This window comes from Leucoraja erinacea, chromosome 26 (genome assembly GCF_028641065.1).
Source record: "Leucoraja erinacea ecotype New England chromosome 26, Leri_hhj_1, whole genome shotgun sequence".
Lineage (NCBI taxonomy): Eukaryota > Metazoa > Chordata > Chondrichthyes > Rajiformes > Rajidae > Leucoraja > Leucoraja erinaceus.
Genome location: NC_073402.1, coordinates 7,295,273 through 7,316,781, shown reverse-complemented (window position 1 = coordinate 7,316,781; position 21,509 = coordinate 7,295,273). Strand labels below are relative to the sequence as shown.

The 21,509-nt window shown below is 41.8% G+C and overlaps 1 protein-coding gene across 2 annotated transcripts in view; it reads left to right on the top strand.

The window, feature by feature from the left end:
* mtf1 (metal-regulatory transcription factor 1) overlaps positions 1-21,509 on the top strand; it is a 61,753-nt gene that overhangs the window by 18,604 nt on the left and 21,640 nt on the right. For both annotated transcript variants that reach the window (XM_055656070.1, XM_055656069.1), the window contains 2 exons: positions 15,993-16,124; positions 21,394-21,467. In XM_055656070.1, the coding sequence (XP_055512045.1) occupies positions 15,993-16,124; positions 21,394-21,467 (206 nt within the window). The remainder of the gene's footprint in view (positions 1-15,992; positions 16,125-21,393; positions 21,468-21,509) is intronic.

Here is a 21,509-nt window from a genome sequence, read left to right as displayed (position 1 = left end):
AGCCGCCTTAGTTAATGAAAGGTAGTGAGTTTTTCTCACATAACTTTATACTTAATCCCTGGCTAAATGATGCTGGTTAATTCAAAATATAATAAAGTTTAACCTGTTTTGAGTAAATTTAATCCTGTAAAAAATATTAAATTAGCATAAAGGTTGACCTCCCAAATGAGTGCATTGTTCTTTGTTTATTAAATTCAACTTACAATTTTATTTGGGTGGATTCACCAGGAGAATTCAGTCACTAACTTAAATTCTACTGGGTTTGTCTAGATTTCACTTCAGACCTTCAAGTTTTAAAGTTAAATTATTTTCAGTACATCCCTGAATGTACACGTATTTTGCACAGCACGACTTGGTTGTGAAAGGATGTGTAAAATGAATCTGGTTTCTTTTTCCACAAATGCTTGATCTACTGAATGTTTCTAACATTTTCTGTTAACTGCAGATTTTCTATTATTTTCAGTGACTTGTGATTGAACAATTTTCTGTTGTATAAATTGATAATGTGTTTGTATTTTGATTGGTGGAAAGAGAGGGGTGTGTATTTATTAAATACCAGTTAGGCCCCATAACTGAAGAAGAATGTGCTGGCTCAGGAGAGGGTCCAGAGGAGGTTTACGAGAATGATCTCAGGGTTGATTGGGTTGACGTATGAGGAGCGTTTGAAGGCTCTGGGTCTGTACGCGCTGGAGTTTAAAAAGAGGAGGGATCTCATGGAAATATATCGGATAATGAAAGGCCTAGATAGAGTGGATGTAAAAAGGATGTTTCCAATAATGGGAGAGTATAGAACCAGAGGACACAGGCTCAGAATAAAAGGATGTACCTTCAGATTGGAGATGAGGAGGAAGTTCTTGTGCCCGAGAGTGATGAATCTGTGGAACTGCCGTAGAGGCCAAGTCATTGGGTATTTTTACAGCAGAGATTGATAGATTCTTGATTAGTAAGGATGTCAAAGGTTAAGTGGAGAAGGCAGGAGAATGGGGTTGAGAGGGAAAAATAAATCGGCCATGATTGAATGGCAGAGTAGGTTTGATGGGCTGAATGGCCTAATTCTGCTCCTATGTCTTATGCTTTGAAAAATGAAAAGTTGCCACAAAGAACGTAGGTCGCATATTTTACCCATTTCTGCAATTCTTTCAATTTCACTCTTTAAAATAGAATTTAATAATACCTGGACTTTTAATGAAGGATTAGTCTTGACCTAAAGTTAGTTGTCCAGACCTGCTAGTTAATAAACTCATTTTAAAATGTGCGCTTACAAAAAATCCTCGTTCAGGAGCCACCATAATTAATGGTGTCCACACGTGTATTTCTTCCATTTCCCGGCGCCCAGCTCTTCTCCAAAGGCAGAACATCAGTGAGCATTCAGAACACAAAGCGCTGGAGCAACACGGTGATACAGCCAACCACCGCGAAGAACAGGAAAGTTGTCGCTGTAATTAAGACGGTGAAAGCACAGTGTACGGGAAGGGTTACATAAGTCCTTTAAAGGAGTGGGGGGGGGTGGGGGTAGAATGAGTGGAGACAACCTTTAAGAAGCCAAAGATACACGGCTGTGAAGCTCGGCGGACATTAACGTTACCAATCGGTTATCCTTGGTTCTGAAAACTACTGTTTACAGTTTTTTTTTTCCCCCTATGAGCCAATGAAATTCACCGGTCAGCACCGGCTACATCCTATGAGAACCTTCGACCTCCTGGCGACCCACCTACAGCACGAAAATTCCCACCACTCTCCATGGCGGCTTCATTCTGGTTGCCGCTAATTTTGCAATATGTAGCAATGTTACAAAATTTTGAGATTTAAAAAATCAAGTCTGCAATTTATCCCATCAGATAAAGCATAACAATAAGTTTAATTTGACACCAAATTCACTTTCATATCTCAAGTATTAAAAAAGTTATGACCATTTTCATACTCGGAAATTAGCATCTTGTTCCCTATTGATTTTCAATGGACATTACAAAAAAGCTGTGATCTTGGATAGTCAAAAGCCCATTTCTTAAGGAAAGATTAACATTTTTAAATAGCCTAAGTGTCCAAAGATTATTCACAAATAATTCACAATATAACATGATTTTTATATCTAATTTACATTAATTTATAGGCCAAATGGAAGGAATTTAGTGTCCAATTGCTGTAAATAAATGCCCATTTAAATCGGCTTTCTAGTGGGTTCATGTGAACGCGCTGGTTTAGAACGTTGACATCGCGCTGGATTAGTGCCCTCAAATGCCGAGAAAAATACTGCGGGATATAAAAAGCCCAAAATGAACTACTCGCTATAGATAACTTGATATATAGGGTTATATATATGCCCCATTTAATGTAAAAATAAGGTACATACCTTTAATTGTTTGCTTTATAAAACCCTGGGGCTGCGAGAGGTTGCGGAATGAGACAGTAATTTTAAAACTATTAGAACTATATTATCGAGGCCTATAAAACTAATAATACCTTTTGCGACCGGGTCTTGCAGCGATTTTTCGTTAATGATTTACTAGGCTGAACATGTGCGATTAGTACAGCCTAGTAAAAATCGCGTTTTAAACCCGCCCCCTCCAAACAGCGCCAAAATCGCGGACCTGGCTGTGGGCAGATTCCCAATGACGATTCAGGTAGGTTTTGTAACATACCTACAATATGTTGAAAAAATTGCGGTGACCATAATGAGGCAGCAACTAGCTCCCAGAATGCGGGAACTCCTCACGGCCATGAAGGCGACTCCACGACAAACACCCGCGAACATGTGGCGACCATGCGGCGACTGCATAGTCTCCTGCAGTCACCTTAAAAAGTCGCCTAAGTGGGACAGGCCCATAACTCTGTTGGCCTCTGTTCCATCATGCTTTTCTAGTATGTAAACTCTTAGGTTAAATATATTACAGACAACTCACCTTCCTTATTTTCAGAATTTCCCACATCACACACCTATCTGTCAGTTTTTGGCCTTCTCCATTGTTACAGAGAGGCCAAATTTAAATTGGGAAAACAACAATTCACTTCCCTTGGGTAGCTTGCATCCATTAGTATTTCCCAATTTTGGGTTAACTACACCTCCACTGTTCTCTTCCTGAATGCATTCAACTATCAACCAAATTTTAGTTTTAGTGATATAGCTTGGAAACAGGTCTTTCAGTCCACCAAGTCTATAACAACCATCAATCACTCATCCAGTAGTTCTAAGTTTCCACTCTTGCATCCTACACTCTAGGGTCAATTTACAGAGGGCAATTAATTTACAAACCTGCACGTCTTTGGAATGTGGGAGGAAACTGGAGCACCAGGAGAAAATCCATGCTGTCACAAGGAGGACATAGGAATTCCACACTGACGGCACCCAAAGTTGGGATTGAACCCTGGTCTCTGGCGCTCTGAGGCACCAGTTCTACCGCTGGGCTTTTTCTCCCTTTGTTCATCACTCCATCCTCTTCATCCATCCTGGTTCCTTCTGCCTCTCATTCTCGTTCCAACTGTCACCCATCTGGTTCCAACAGTTACCCACCAGCTTCTGTCTCACTCCCCCCACCCCCCCTATATACTGCTACATACTGACAATCTTTCCTTTTCGTGCTGATACAATGCCTCGACGAAAAGTGTCAACTTTTTGCCTTCAGAGTCCTTTCAACATACTGCTTTTGTTCTAGATTCATACAAATGCTCTCTTGCCTTCAGTTAAGTTGCAAGATTTTATTTTTAATTCGGCTCTCCTTTTCCTTCAGTATATTTGTCTTTTTTCCAAATGGGATATTTAGTGATAGGAGTCCAGAAATTGAATACAGCTTTGCTACTTCTGTTTTGCAATGCTAAATTTAACTTGCTTGTGCAAAATACAATGCTGCACCTGCTTACAGAATCTGAATTAGCTGCTGGTATCCAAGGGGAGCTAACTTTAGTTATCAATATCTTTATTTCTTGTTTTTATTTGTTTTAATCCTGCAGGTTAAGCATTACCGAGTGCTCATGTTGCCTTTAAATTATGTAGGCAGACAGACACCTGAGTTGTTTGTTGGCATGTGTGCAACAGGAGCTTTACTTTCATTAACCTGAGGGAATAAGTAAAAATCAAACTTGTTTTTCATATTGTAGACAAAAATGCTGGAGAAACTCATTGAGTGAGTCAGCATCTATGGAGCGAAGGAAATAGGCAATGTTTCGGGCCGAAACCCTACTTGAGACTGAAGAAGGGGTTTGGTCCCAAAAGGTTGCCTATTTCCTTCGCTCCATGGATGCTGCCTGTATGGGAGAGAGAAGAAAAAGACAATAAACAGAGAATAAGAGAGGGTGGGTTTCTTAAATGTGTATATTTTAATGCTAGGAGCATTGTAAGAAAGGTGGATGAATTTACAGTCTGGATTGACACCTGGAAGTATGATGTTGTGGCGATCAGTGAAACATGGTTGCAGGAGGGCAGTGATTGGAAACTAAATATTCCAGGACTTCGTTGCTTCAGGTGTGTTAGAATTGGAGGGGAAAGAGGTGGAGGTGTTGCATTGCTTATTACAACAGTGCTTTGGCAGGATAGATTAGAGGGCTCGTCTAGGGAGGCTATTTGGGTGGAACTGAGAAATGGGAAAGGGGTAGCAACACTTATAGGGGTGTATTATAGACCGCCAAATGGGGAGCGAGAATTGGAAGAGCAAATATGTAAGGAGATTGCAGATATTAGTAGTAAGCACAAGGTAGTGATTGTGGGAGATTTCAATTTTCCACACATAGACTGGGAAACACATTCTGTAAATGGGCTGGATGGGTTGGAGTTTGTAAAATGTGTGCAGGATTGTTTTTTGCAGCAATACATAGAAGTACCTACTAGAGAAGGGGCGGTGCTGGACCTCCTGTTAGGAAATGAGACGGGTCAGGTGGCAGAGGTATGCGTTGGGGAACAGTTCGGGACCAGTGATCACAATACCATTAGTTTCAATATAATTATGGAGAGGGTCAGAACTGGACCTAGGGTTGAGATTTTTGATTGGAGAAAGGCTAACTTTGAGGAGATGCGAAAGGATTTAAAAGGAGTAAATTGGGACAGTTTGTTTTATGGGAAAGATGTGGAAGAGAAATGGAGGACATTTAAAGGTGACATTTTAAGAGTACAGAATCTTTATGTCCCTGTTCGGTTGAAAGGAAATAGTAAAAATTGGAAAGAGCCATGGTTTTCAAGGGAAATTGGATACTTGGTTCGGAAAAAGAGAGAGATCTACAATAATTATAGGCAGCATGGAGTAAATGAGGTGCTTGAGGAGTATAAAGAATGTAAAAAGAATCTTAAGAAAGAAATTTGAAAAGCTAAAAGAAGATATGAGGTTGCTTTGGCAAGTAAGGTGAAAGTAAATCCAAAGGGTTTCTACAGCTACATTAATAGCAAAAGGATAACAAGGGATAAAATTGGTCCATTAGAGAGTCAGAGTGGACAGCTATCTGCAGAGCCAAAAGAGATGGGGAGATATTGAACAATTTATTTTCTTCGGTATTCACCAAGGAGAAGAATATTGAATTATGTGAGGTAAGGGAAACAAGTAGAGTAGCTATGGAAACTTTGAGATTCAAAGAAGAGGAACTACTGACTCTTTTGAGAAATATAAAAGTGGATAAGTCTCCAGGTCCGGACAGGATATTCCCTAGGACATTGAGGGAAGTTAGTGTAGAAATAGCAGGGGCTATGACAGAAATATTTCAAATGTCATTAGAAACGGGAATAGTACCGGGGGATTGGCGTACTGCGCATGTTGTTCCATTGTTTAAAAAGGGGTCTAAGAGTAAACCTAGCAATTATAGACCTGTTAGTTTGACGTCAGTGGTGGGCAAATTAATGGAAAGGATACTTAATATATAGATAATATATATAAGCATCTGAATAAACAGGGTCTGATTAGGAACAGTCAACATGGATTTGTGCCTGGAAGGTCATGTTTGACGAATCTTCTTGAATTTTTTGAAGAGGTTACTCGGGAAATTGATGAGGGTAAAGCAGTGGATGTTGTATATATGGACTTCAGTAAGGCCTTTGACAAGGTTCCTCATGGAAGGTTGGTTAAGAAGGTTCAATGGTTGGGTATTAATGGTGGAGTAACAAGATGGATTCAACAGTGGCTGAATCAATGCATATCAAGAAATTAGTCACATTTTGAACGCGAGGACAGTGATGTTAGTTGTGCTAAAATAATGTAAGGAAATTGTTTTTGGTCTATTTCTCAATTCGCTGACATTCTGTATCTTTTCACTCAATTTCATATTAGCCAATTTGACGGACTGCAACAAGTAATAACAAAGAACTTGGGCATTTGCTTGAATTAATGTTTAAAGCGTGGGTTTCATTTGTGTGCAGCAATTTTTCGGAGACATTGGTGATGAGGGAACGTTGGGTGAGCCACTTGAGCTTTGTAGGGAGAGAAAAATAAATGAGTGTCTACATAAGATTTAGTTCTCAGTAGACATTTCCTTTTTCAACAACTGTCCGACTGTTTCTTTTAAAACAATTTTATATTTTCATGGTATATATTGCAAGTGATTGTGAGGAATTAAATTGTCCCATGCATCAGGTTCAGTAATGGTATTGTGGTGCTTACAAATGTGACACTTCAAGCAGCGTCTCGACTTAAAACATCGACCCTTTGCCTCCACAGATGCTACCCGACCTGATCAATTCTTGCAGCAGCTCATTCTTTTGTACTTTGTATGTTGCATTCTGTTTCAGCAACTTACATTTACAGTGCCCTTCATAATGTTTGGGACAGACCCATCATTTATTTATTTGCCTCTGTACTCCACAATTTGCGATTTGTAATAGAAAAAAAATCACATGTGGTTAAAGTACACATTGTCAGATTTTAATAAAGGTCATTTTTATACATTTTGGTTTCACCATGTAGAAATTACAAGTGTTTATACATAATTCCCCCATTTCAGGGCACCATATTGCAGCAATGTCATGTGAATGAAAGTAATCATGTTTAGCATTTTGTTGCAATGACTGCTTGAAGTTGCGATTCATGGACATCATCAGTTGTTGGGTGTCTTCTCTGGTGATGCTCTGCCAGGCCTGTATTGCAGCCATATTTAGTAAATGCTTGTTTTGGGGACTAGTACCCTTCAGTTTTCTCTTCAGCATATAAAAGGTATGCTCAATTGGGTTCAGACAAGTGTTTGGGAATTTTTCTTTATTTTCGAGAACATTTTTCTGTCATCAGCTGTGGAGGTCTTCCTTGGCCTGTCAGTCCCTTTGCGATTTGTAAGCTTCTTAATGATGTTCCAAACAGTTGATTTTGGTAAGCCTAAGGTTTGGCTGATTCCTCTATAACAGTTTTATTCTTGTTTCACAGTTTCATAATGGCTTCTTTGACTTTCATTGGCACAACTTTGGTCCTCGTGTTGACAAACAGCAATAAAAGTTTCCAAAGGTGATGGAAAAACTGGAGGAAAGACTAGGTGCTGAGAGCTCTCTTATACCTGCATTAAGGAGGAATTTAAACACACCTGACCAATTACAAACACACCTGTGAAGCCATGTGTCCCAAACATTGTGGTGCCCTGAAATGGGGGGACTATGTATAAGCACAGCTGTAATTTCTACATGATGAAATCAAAATGCATAAAAATGGCATTTATTAAAATCTGACATTGTGCACTTTAACCACATGTGATTTATTCTATCACAAATCTCAAATTGTGGAGTACAGAGGCAAATAAATAAATGATGGGTCTTTGTCCCAAACATTATGGAGGGCTCTGTGGTCTGCACCTTTTTAAACCACATCTTTGTTCAGATTTCCTTGACAATAAATATATCTTATTCAAATAAATGGTTATAACTTTGCACTTAATTAACTGTTAACTGGTATGGACAAAAGGTTGCTTACTATTGTCTAATACTGTAAAAGAATCTGCAGGTTAAAGTTACCTACCATTTAAAGTTAAATTCTTACTGAAAAAAAGATGCTTTAAATGGTGTGACCCTTTCACCTATTTGTATGCTTATCAAGTTTCCAACCTTCTCAGTTATTTTGAGCTGCACTCTCCGATCACTTAAAACTAGATCCTTGTTTCATCAGTATTTGAGATATGCAGATCATTTTCAAAGAATTTTACGGTTGATGTATTAGGATTAGAATCTCAAATACCTGCCTCATTTCCAGTACATAACATTTTAATACAAAAAAAGACACACAGTGCTTGAATAACTTAGCAGGTCAGGCCGTATCTCTGGAGAATATGTTTGGGGGATATTTTTGGGATGGGACACTTCTTCCGACTGAAGAGGGCCAGGACTAACCAAAACAGTGAATACTGGTGAGGGGTTATAGGCAGATGAACACCAGAGATGAAAAGACAAAAGGTGTGAGATAAGGATAGAAGAGGTGCAATTCTGAAGCCAGGGGCAGAAATATAGCTGAAAGGGGAGAAATGGGCACAAGTCTTGGGGCACAAGGAAGAGGGGATAAGAAGATTGATTGTTGGTTAGTTATCTAAAAATGGAGAATTCAATGTTCATGCTATTAGGTTGTAAACTCCCCAATCATATTCTCCATATGTGTTGTTCCTCCAGTTTGCGTGTGGCTTCACTCTGGCAATGGAGGCGGCCCAGGACAGTATGGAAAGGGGAATAAAAATGGATAGCAAGCGGGAGATCCAACAGGCCATGGCGGACCGAGCTTACGGGTTCAGTAAAACGGTCATACGATCTACACTTGGTCTTGCCGCTATAAAGGAGGCCATGTTGGGAACACTGAATACTGTAGATGAGGTTAGAGGAGTGCATATGCATCTCTGCTTTACCAGGAAGGACAGCTAGGGTCCTGGATGGGTGTGAGGGAGGAGGTATAGGGAAACGTTTAAGGGGAAAGTACTTGGGGAGAGGATGGTTTGGGTGAGAAGGGATGAGTGAATCAAGGAGTTGTGGATGGAGCGGGCTCCACAGTAGTCGGAAAGGTGTGGGGATTGGAAGATGTGGTGAAATCACGTTGATGGCAGGAATGTCGGATGCGAAGGCTGGTAGGGTCAAAGTTAAGGTTCGTGGAAATGGTGGAATTTGTGTTCCATTTTGGGGTGGTGTTGAGTGGGAACAGACCAACAGGACACCGAGGAGATGTGGGTGAGCGACGCATCGATGACAGCAGTGGGGAAAGCATGTTTACTGAAGAAAGAACATATGGGAGGTCCTGTAATGAAAAGCCTCATCTTGGGAACAGTTATGGGGAAAAGGTAGGAGAATGGGGTTAGGAGGGAGAGATGGGTCAGCCATGATTGAATGGTAGAGTAGACTTGATGGGCTGAATGGCCTAATTCTGCTCCTATCACTTATGACCTTATGTGGTGGAGTTGCTGAAATTGAGAGCAGGGGATAATGTCTTTGCAGGCCGGGTGGGAGGAGTGTAGATAACTGGGCGTTGATGGGTTTGTAGTAGACATCAGTTGGTAGTTAGTCCCCTTTGCTGGAGACAGAGAGATCAAAAAAAGGGAGATGGGTTTCATTGATAGTCCAGATGAATTTGAGGGCAGGGTGGAAGGTAGTGGTAAAGTTAATGAAATCAGCGAGTTCTGCTCGGGTGCAGGAGCCAGCCCCAATCCATTCATCGATGTAGTTACGAAAGAGTTGGGGGATGGTGCCAGTGTACATTTGGAACAAGGACTGTTCATTGTAACCAACAGGCAGGGATAGTTGGGACCCAATGTGAGTGTCCCTGGCCACACTTTTAACGTGAAGAAAGTGAGAGGAGTCAAAAGAGAAGTTGTTGAGGGTGAGGATGTTCTGCCAGGTAGAGGAGAGTGTTAGTAGGGGGAAACTGATTGGGCCTCTCTTCAAGGACGAACTGGGGGCTTTGAGACCTTCCTGGTGGGGATGGAGCTGTGAAGGGGGTGGACTTTCATGGTAAAGATTAAGTTGAAAGTTATTGAAGAGTGGATGGGCATGCAAGGTGTATTGGCTGTAGGTCAGATGGGACTCGACAAGAGCAGAATAGGATGAAATTGTGTATTTGGAGATTAGTTCTGTGTGGCAGGAGCAGGCAGAAACAATGGATCTGCCAGGGCAGACCGGTTAACTGCCTAATCCTTCAATGTTATTTTACATCCGACTTTCTCCCTTCTAAATTAGAATGTTTCAGGAGGTGATGGGTTATTTGCCCGATCTGTTAATTTGTATTTGTTCATATTTGCCATAGCTGTTAACACTAATAGAACATTTGATTTGGAAAATAACTTTGGGTGTAATGCATAGAACCAGTCATCTCCAACATGTTCAGTCTTGGTGGCTTGTCTAACCTTAGCGTCAATTCTCTATCGTTCAGTATTACTATTGTGGTTTTATCAGTAAATTAGATATAATGTGATTGCACAACTTATTTTTCTTCTGAGGAATCATTGTAAAACCAGGAAATCAAGGGAACATATGATTCAAGGTTTTCTTTGTTGAAGCCAGTTACAAGGCCCAATCTAACTTTAAAAAGTTTAAACTCTCAGTTAGAGGTTCCAATCTGAAAGAAGAGGTTTTTCTGTTTAAAATATTTTTTAAGACAGCAATGAATCGCGAATTAGTTGTAGCTCGGATTAAATTAAACTATTTCTATGAATTGCCCAAGTATGAAGTATACAAGTACACCACTGCAGTGGGTCGGGGTGGGAGGGGGGAAGTTGATGGAAAGTTTAGTCGCATGGCTTCAAGAGCAACCTTTCCCTCGATTCCAGCAAAACAAAGGAACTGGTCTTTGATTCACCCCAATGTCTGCATAAATGGTGCTGAATTGGAGGTGGTTGAGAGTTTCATGTTCCTTGGTGTAAATATCAATAAAAATTTACCCTGCAGCCAAGAGAGCACCCAACAGCTTCAACGTCTGCAGGAAGCTAGGAAAATTTAGCATATCTCCATGACGTTTGGCAATTTCTATAGATGCACATGTATCACTCTGGTATGGTAGCTGCTGTGCTCAAGAGTGGAACAAATTGCGTAAGTTGTGAGTGGAGCCCAGTCCATATCACAACCAGCCCCCCCCCTCACGCACTCACGCGCACCCCGCTTCCATATACACTTTTTGCTGCCTCGGGAAAGCAGCCAACATAATCAAGGACCAATTCACACTTCTGTCATTTTCTTGTCTCCCCTCTCCAGTTGGGCAGAAGATACAAAAGTTTTATCCACGCTGTTATCAGACTCTTCCAATCTACCTAATTGTGGCTTTTGCACTTTTTCTAACTATGCTTTCTCTGTAGTTATGACACTATAATTCTCCACTTTATTTATGTTTTCTTCTGATGTACTTGTGAAAGGTATGGTTGAACTCATTTATGGTATGAGGTGTCTGGATAGCATGCAAAGCAGAGTTTTTGGGTACACATGAAATAATATACCAATACCAAGTATTGCAAGGAATTGTGTAATACACAAATTTCCTGTATTCGCATGCTATGTCGCAGAGCAGGGAGGGACGGATATAAATGCATTTCATCGTGTCTTTTGAGGACAGTATTAAGGTGGTGTAATCGGTATGTTGTTAATATGTTTACATGGAGAATGCTTCTGGCTTGAGGGCAATTTGGCATTGTAAATTCATTATAATATTTTGCATCAGTGGACAGTAACTCTCCTTGAACTGGAGTAAAACATTTTATCTGGAAAATTATGTGACAAAACAGATATAGCATGGTTATTAAACATTTACACAGGAGAATCTTTGGGTCCGAAGACTCAGGGGCATCTTAAAAGGGGCACCTAATCAATTTAATTAAAAAAAACAAAATGCCAGATTATAGGAGACTTCCAATTGGTCAGTCTTGCAATCAATACAGTCAATTCTCATTAAGCCAACACTCATTATACCAGAGTATTCACTATCCAACTAATTTGTGTGTCACGGATCCTAATACACCATAAACATACTTGTTAATCTGACAATTCATATTCCAACATTGACATGTTTATTCCAAAACCAGTTGTTAATTTAGCGTTACATTTCAATTGTTCAAACAGTGGTCTCTTAGTTAGACATTAAACAAAATCAAACAGTCATCTTTTCATTTAGAGTTGCAGCGTAGAAACTGGCCCTTTGGTCCACCTTGTCCGCACCGACCACAATCACCCGCACACTAGTTCTAACCTACACACTAGGGACAATTTACAGTAGCCAATTAACCCACAAACCTGCACATCTTTGGAATGTGGGAGGAAACCAGAGCACTTGGAGAAAACCCATGTGGTCACAGGGATAATATACAAACTCCATACAGACAGCACCCTTTAGTTAGGATCGACCAGGATCTCTAGCGCTGTAAGGCAGCAACTCTACCACTGTGCCTCCCTGGTTATCTATTGTTCATCTATTCTTTGTTTTAGCCTCTGGAACATTTTTCTTTTTCAGTCATACCGTATGGAAACGGGCCCTTCGGCCCAATTCATCCATGCTCACAATACACAATACAATTTATTTGTCATTTGAACCCCATTGAGGCTCAAACAAAATGTTGTTTCTGCAGTCATACACACAAGAAAGAACCAAGACACAACACAATTTACACAAACATCCATCACAGCGCATCTCCTCCTCGCTGTGATGGAAGGCAAAGACTTATCTCTCCCCCTGCACTTCCCATTCCCCTCCCGATGTCAAAGTCAAAGCCCCCGGCGGGCAATGGCAATTGTCCCACGGCCATTAACACCGCGCCGGATGATGCAAGCCCACGCTCCGGGTCTTGTTGTTGGAGCCCCCTGCGGGCGCTAGCAAAGTCCCACATTCCAAGCCACGCTGGGCGATGATGTAAGGCCCCACTCCAGGTACTCTTCAACCCCGCAACTCGGGCGGGTGAAGTCGTCGTTGCGGAAGCCCCGAAAAGCGGTCTCCCAGTAGGGACCCGCGGGCTCCCGGTGTTCCTGTCTGCCAGACCTGCAGTAAGCCTCCGAATCCCCGGGGTCGGGTCGCAGCAGCGCGCCACCACCGCTCCTCCCGCTCCGAACTCGGTCAGCTCCGCGATGGTGAGTAGGTCCGCAGGCTCCACGACTGGAGCCCCAGGTCGTTCCTGCTGGAGGCCGCTCCACGGTGCTAGGCCCCAACGACAACGGAGACCCGACAGAAAAGGTCGGGTTCTCCTTGCAGGGGCTAGATTTTTTAAAGTTTCCCCCGCCCCCCACACACATACCCACACACATACACAAAAAAATAAAAAACAACTACATTCAAACGAGACAAAAAACAACAAAAAGACAGACGGACTGCAGAGGCCGCTGCGACGTGAGTCGCGCCAACCACCATGATGCCCCTTCTAAGCAAGTCCTATTTGCCTACATTTGGCCCACATCGCTGTAAACGTTTCCAATCCATGTGCTGATGTTCATCTACCACACCATTCTACTTATTGCCTTGATTTGTTAAAGTCAGGGGTAAAAACATTAATTTCTGTGGCCGCAGCGGCACACACACTAACTATCTTCCTCCCGCACTCACGCTAATTACCCCCTTGATATTATATTAATATTATTAATTTGCTCCTTTTACCCCATACCACCCTATCTACTGACGCATAGCCCCCAACTTGCAGTCACATCTAGAGGGGGGGGGGGTAGAGAGTGAGGGCAGAGAGAGAAGGGGCAGAGACAGAGACACAGAGAGAGGGGCAAGAGGGATAGGGGGGTGGAGAGGAGGATAAGAGGGAGGGTGGGTGAGGGGTGGAGAGAGAGGGGGTGCTGAGAGGGGGGTGAGGTGGGGAGCAGGGAGGGGGAGGGAGGGTGGAGGGAAGAGGGTAGGGGGTGTGGAGGGGAGGGGGTTTAAGGGAGGGTGGGGGAAGGGATGGAGGGGAGGAGGGGAGCGAGGGAGGGAGGGAGGGAGAGAGAGGGTAAGAGGGGAGAGAGAGGGTGTGCTGAGAGGGGAGCAGGGAGGGTGGAGGGAAGGGAGTAGGGGTGTGTGGAGGGGAGGGGGTTTAGGGGAGGAATGGTGGGGGAGGGGATGGAGGGGAGAAAAAAGGGGGGGAGGGGGAGAGGAGAGGGGGGGGGACGAGGGAGGAGGGGGGGGGGGGGGGGGGGAGGGGGGGGGGGGGGGGGAGAGGGGGGGGGAGGGGAGGGGAGGGGGGGGGGAGATTATTTTAGAACCAATAGACACATTCTGCAAGCATTTTAGAACCACTAAGGACACTTACATTTGAGTAGTCATGTGTTCAGTGTTATTCACAGCTCAGAGAAACGTGACCCTCTGCCTTCCTCCAGCTTGCAGACACTGATTGAGGCACACCACTTCCTGGTTGGCGGTGCAGGCTTCAAGGGCCGAATGGCCTACTCCTGCACCTAATTTCTATGTTTCTATGTTATAGTGCCTCCCCCTGCCGGCAGCAGGGGCAGCAGAGAGAATGGGGAATTTTGTAAAATCGTTAATATCTCTGTCATCGACGGGAAAAATCCTCGGCACACATACGGCGGAGGGGGGCTCTGAGCGAGGTGGCCAAAAATGACGGCCGTAGGTGGCAGCGTTCGCTCGGAAATCGCAGCACAGATGGCCAAAACCGGTCAAGAACAGACTTTTAGTTATATAGGTATAGATTGGACACACTTCCGGGACAGGTAGGACCTGGGGAGGGGAATCACTATCTTGGGAAGTCGGGTCACTATTACAACTCAGTAGGATTCAAACTAGATAGGTAGTGAGGTGGGAACCAGAGCAGCAGATCAGCAAATAAAATGACTGATGTGAGGCACTAGTTATGACCATTAAAGCACAAAACAAGGACTGGCAGGGAGAGGTTAATAAGCATGGTGAAGCTGATAAGCTGGTAATCGTTTAATTCAAATCAAGGAGCATCATGAGAACTGAGAAAACACTCGGGTGGCCTGAGATAAGTGACATCTGATATTTATTGGTATGCTTTGACCATCCATAATCAATAAATGCCAGTGACTGGAAAGCATGCTGGAGGTTAATATCTCACTTTGATTTTGACTGTTGGTCGCCTTTCTCTAAATGCAGGGTCACGGAGAATATGCAAACTCCACACAGTCAGCACTCAGGTTAGGATCAAACCCCACTACTGGAGGTGTGAGGCAGCAGCTCTACCAGCTATGCCACTGTTTGCACACAGTTCTCAGCAAGCACCCTGAGTAGATGTCATTTTAAAGTACAGTGGGATAAGTACATGAAAGTGTTCGGACTGGTGGACTGAGAGGACTATGACAAACACTCATGCAGTGTAACACTAACCAGGCATCTGTGTCTCAGTAAATAAAAATAAAAACAAGAAATTTGAAATAAAAAAAAGATGCTGCCATCTTTGGTTGGTCAGCACCAATGAGGAGAGAAAGAGTTAGCATTGAACATAGAACAGCACAGCTCAGGAACATGCCTTATGGCCCACAATGTCCAAGCTGAACACAGTGCCAGGTTAAACTAAATCTATCTGCCTGGACTTGATCCATATTCCTCCATTCCCTGCTTGTGCCTATCTAAAAGACTTCACTTGCCCCTCGCATCTGCTTTAAACTTTTTCTCTTTCAGCTTAAAGCTATACTCTCTAGTATTTGACTCGATAGTGGTTGATGGAAATCCAGAATAACAGAGAGTGCTAGGAAAGCTTAGCATTCTTTGGGGAAAAGAAAACTGGCTAGGGATTGAAAAACAATAATAAAAAAAGCTGCAACTGCTGGGTCTGATACAAAACACAGAAAATACTGAAAGCACTTGGAAGATCAGGCTTCAATTATGTAGAGGGAAATATTCAATTCCTCAGGCCAATTACTTCCCTGGGAATATAACCAAGGTGAATTAATGGTTCACAAAATTGATTAACAGCATTCGAGTGTCATTAATGGTTACACATGTCTTATTTCTTTTTATGCTAATTTACTTATATAATATGCTTTTTAGAAGTTGTTTTAAGGGAGTTCTTCTGGAGAGATTCTTTGACAACCCTTCCATGCAGTGCTGGATGTAATCAGTGATACAACAATTGATAAAACCGTTCATCGGGTTGTCAACTCTGAACTAGTCACTGGTAGTAACTGTATTTTGTTTTGTTTCCAGGCTGAAAGCCCATCAAAGGCTTCACACGGGGAAAACATTTAACTGTGAATCAGAAGGATGCACTAAGTACTTTACTACACTCAGTGACCTGAGGAAACATGTCCGAACGCATACAGGAGAGAAGCCATTTAGGTAGAAGCTTCTTATGGTTCCACTGTTTTGCAAAGCTTGTAGATTTATTAAGAAATGGAAGATGTGAAGTTTTGTATTACTGTCAACTTGATTTATCAATTTTGAAATTAGAAAAGGTGTTCTAACAGGAGACATGGTTGGAGTAAAAAGTTTTTTAATAAGTAAACTTCAAGCTAAGTACCCTGTTCAGTTTTTTAACATGTGGACAATCTTAATCTTTAGAAATGCTGAGGGGAGTTAGCAATTCATTTTGATTCCTAATAAGATTATGACTTCTGTGCACAGTGGCGGACTGGGTCCAAAAATATGAGTTGCCAGGAGACAAAGGGGGCCCACTTCATCAGGGGCTCACGATATAGGGGGCCCACTTCATCAGGGGCCCACTTGCCATCGGGCAAGCTGACACCCTGGCCAGTCCGCTACTGTCTGTGCATTGTTAACACCTGCTTTGTTAAATGCAGTTAATGAACTTGGAAATGCATTTGAATTGTTGCCAAATACAGTCCGAATGATATGCCTGCGCATAGGATAAGTTTAGTTTAGAGATACAACATGGAGACAGGCCCTTCAGACCACCGTCCATGCCAGCCAGCGATCCCTGCACACTAACACTGTCCTATACACACTGGGGACAACATAATTATACCAAGCTAATTAGCCCACAAACTTGGGAGGAAACCAACGCACCTGGAGAAAACCCATGCAGGCCACAGTGAGAACATACAGACTCCATATAGACATCACCCACGGCCAGGACTGAACCCGTGTCTCTGGCGCAGGAGGGCAGCAATACCGCTGCGCCACCAGGCTGCCCTCTTTCTCACCGTCCACTTTCTTATCCTACACATTAGGAACAATTTACAGAAACCAGTTAATCAACATAATTGCACAACTTTGGAATGTGGGAGGAAACCTGAGCAACCAGGGGAAACCCACGTGGCCACAGTGAGAACGTACAAACTCTACACTGACTGCACCCAAAGTCACACCCTCAGGTGGGTCTCTGGAGAACCTGGGTCTCTGACGTTGTAAAGCTGCAGCTTTACTGCTGAACCACTGTGCCACTGGGTGATTAGATTATTGTAGATCCAAGAACAAATTTAAAATCTTCATGTGAAATTAAGCAGGTTAAAAATTGTATAATATTATTTTACCTGAGTATTTTTGTCCTCACTGCTACTGAGGGTGTGATTTATTACCTCCCATGGCTGCCACCCTTTCACTCCGAAAATTTTAGTTTTTTTTAGCGTGCTAATTATTGATTTGCCTAGGTCTGAAGATTTTTTTGGTGTTTCTGCAATCTTCTTATTGTGTTGTAGGAGGGAATTTTGTACTTTACCCATACCCCATATCTGACTTTACTCGGATAGGCACAGACACAAAATAAAACAGCTCACAGATCACTGCTAAGTCTGTCGAACAAGTCAGTTAATTAAAAGGCCTTAGCGATGCACATCGGGAAACTGTGAGCAAGCCCAAACTGTTTCAACAAGCCATAGTAACTACAAGATTTTTATCTCCTCATGACACAGTTGTGGAATGGAAATAAATCATTAATCAATGTTTCTGTAACCTTCCATCTTTGTCTTTCCCCGTAGTTAACTTTAATCTTACGTTTCTTGTTGCTGTAAAAATCTCTCTACCATATATCTATCAGATAGATACCATAAATGTCAGTGGCCCTGTGGGAAGGATTGATTCCTCGCTAAATGGGGTCCCCTCGTTAAAGAGGTCATTTGTTAACCTTTGGGGGACACCTGCTAAACACAGCGTCATGAGCAGCTGGTATCTCACGATTGCAACAAATAAAAACCTAGACAGAACTGCGAAGGACTATCCTCCCCCCAATAGATAAGAAAGCCTGTTTTTCAACAGAATGTTTCAGCTTTAGCTATTCGGACTACATTCTTGGCCATTTTTCCCATCATGCTTCCCAATATGAGTTCTAGGTTTAAACAAATTATAAACTACTAATTTTATTCATAATTCTCAAAATTCCCAACAACAATGTCAACTGTTAGTTCATAATGGAATGAGTCTATTGAATGTCTTGTTAATTGTTCTTGAGTTATCACTTTTAAAAGAGTGGGCCTGCTCTGCAGAAGTTTTGGTATAGAAGGAATCTTTGTGTCTGCACTTTTATATTATCTGCTTTGTTTGAAACTGTTCAAACCTCTGTTTCACTGCAACAAGAATTATGTTCAAAAATGCTTCACATAATCAAAACCCTTTTAAATATCCCATCTCTTCTAGTCATATCTAGTTTGTTCCTTGTTTGCAATCGGATAGCCAGTGGAAGCATTTTGTCAGTAGTCATTTCACAATTGAAATAGTGCCATGCCATCCTCTGTGTCAAGTCCACCATTCAGTGTGATGTGCACTGAAATGTATCCTAGCTCCATCCAGTTGTCTTGGCTCCATAGCCTTTAATAATCTCATTGATAAATTTATGTCTTAACAATTAATCAAATTAGTATTTTTTTCTTTCTAAATGGGATCCCTGTACATCCATCCAAGTGAAATAAGTTTCAAAATTTTGACAAAAATATTAAATTATTTAATTCATTCAATGGAGTAAAAAAACTTGTTATATTTAATTTTTCATCAATAATACATGTATATAAAATGTCAGTGTAGCTTTGCATGCCTTTTCCATGACTTTCTTGCACTCTTTCCATGAGGATTCTACACTTGCATAATATTTTAATTTGTATTCGGCAAACCATGTATAAAACTTGCAATCATAAACTCCCCCTTGTGACCTTCACAACCAGTACCACTGGATGACACCAACAAAATAATCTGTTTCTTAGATGGCCAAACATTCAAATTCACTTTCAAGAGATGGTTGCTATTGGGACTATTGCAACACAAGTTGTACCAATAACATTCTTCTCTAATCTGATGGAAAAACTTGTGGTTCCCAAATGGTTATGGGTTTTAATCAAAGATCGACACAAAACTGGAGTGACTCAGTGGGTCAGGCAGCATCTCTGGAGTTAGGTTTAAGTCCCATCCCAAAATCCTAAGTACAAAATCTAAATTGACAGTCCAGTAAAGCATTATTTTTCAGATGGGATACTATACTGAATGTCATATTTATTTTTAAATATCTAGGGCCCTGTAGTGCAGGGTTAAAGGCAAAATCCAGGCCAATATCAATCACTTTTTTCCCCCTATAGCAAGATCGAATAAACTGCATTCATCAGATAAAATTCAGGACCTTGGTTACATTGCAAGTGAAATCCTAGAAGACCATAAATCATCATTCTGTCACCATTCGGAAATTTGATACAAGGGTGAGACTTTATTACTCAAATAGTGTAATATTTAATACAATTTTTTTAACTATAAACTCTTTTCATAGAACAGTACAGCGCAAGAACAAGTCTTTTGGCCCACAATGTCCATACTGAACATGATGCCAAGTCAAACTAATCTCTGTGCCAAATTAAACTAATCCTTTTCCTGTACTAAAGAAACCTTTGTACAGTTCTCCAGGAATCTTGCAACTAAGCTAAATTAGTTTTTAATCCTTTTCATTTTGAATTCAACATGAGAGGAAATAGTCTACCCCATATCTGACATTTCAAGATGTTTTTTAATGGCTGTTTTATTTGTCTATATATTGAAGCAAGAAATATAAACTGTTTTCTTGCAAAGGCTTTGGAATGGTGGTTGTAAATTGCTATATTTGAAGAAAATTAATAGTTTGAAAACGATGTAATGCTTTATCAATGAAAAAAGCGTTATACAGAATGGAAACAGGCCCTTCGGCCGAACTTGCCCATGCCGATCAAGATGCCCCATCTACCCTAGTGCCACCTGCCAGCGTTTATCCCATATTTAAGTGGTAGCTTCCCAAACCGTGGAACATCCTAAACCAGATAAAGAACTTTGAAACCGTAATCATTATTCTGACACGGTAAATATGGCACCTGATTTGTACTTTGAATTATTCAACTTGCATTATAAACAAAAGTAAAGTAAGTCAGCAATGATGTTTCAAATAATTGACAGAAATTTCAATAAACCCCCCATCACTCTCTTTACTAAATATGGTATCAGACTGGGGCTTGATTTTATAACTTTTCCAAAAGATTATTGAGAACACGAGAGGTTAGCAAAAATTACCAACCACGTGACTTAAAAGGATTTGGCATATTTTAACATTCACAAAGCTGGTGATATCACCAAAATAAATGACTTCCATCTTATCTAAAAACATGGATCTTGCAACTGGATAAATTGCAAAACTGAGCTAATAATGTGTAGAAACTGCAGGTTTACAAAAAAGGACACAGATGCCGGTGTAACTCTCCAGGTGAGGCCGTTGTCTCTGGAGAACAATGACGGGTGACCCTTCAGAAGAAGGATCCCGACCCGTAAAGTCACCTATGCATATTCTCCAGAGATGCTGCCTGATCATCTGAGTTATTCTTGCACTTTGTTCCAATAATGTGTAGCTTGGGGCCCATGTGGATTTTCACTGTCAGAGAGATGATAGAGCTGCACCCATTTGTAAATCTTACCATATGATGGGATGCCATCACTAGAAAAGGTAAGACATGTTCTTCCAATGCTGCAATGTTCATCTTTTTCTCTGCTGTTCCCTGGGTGCCAGCAAAACGAAAGGTTCCTTTGGAAATACAAGGAACTGCAGAAGCTGGAAAAAATAAATAAGAGCTGGAATAACTTAGCAGGTCAGGCACCGTTGCTTCATGGGCAACATTTCGGGACGGGACCCAATTGAAGAAGTGTGCCAACCTGAAATGTAGTTTACCTCCTGGGGGCACAGTGGTTCAGCAGTAGAGTTGCTGCCTTACAGCGCCAGAGACCCGCGCTCGATCTTGACGATGGATGCCGTTTGTACATTCTCCCCTTGACCGCATGGGTTTTCTCCGTGTGCTTTGGTTTCCTCCCACTCTCCAAAGATGTACAAGTTTGTGGGTTAATTAGCTTTTGTAAATTGTCCATAATAGTGCTGGTGTACAGGGTGATAACTGGTCAGCGCAGACTCAGTGGGCCGAAGGGCCTGTTTTCATGCTGTATCTCTGAAATCTAAAAGTCTATCCATTTCTTCCAGAAATGCTGCCTGACTCACTGAGTTATTCCAGCACTTTGCTCTTTTGGAGATGTTCTTTGGTGTCCAGCAGGCACCATTGATACCTGCATGTATGTGTGTGGGGTGTGTGCGTTTTTATTTAGACCGCAGCACATGTTATGCAAAAGTGACGGGGTTCAGACATTCAATGTGTTTCATTTTTAGGTGTGATCATGATGGCTGTGGGAAGGCTTTTGCGGTCAGTCACCATCTCAGAACTCACGTCAGAACCCACACAGGTAATCAGTCTTTTTCATTTAACCTTATTTTTCGCACCCTTC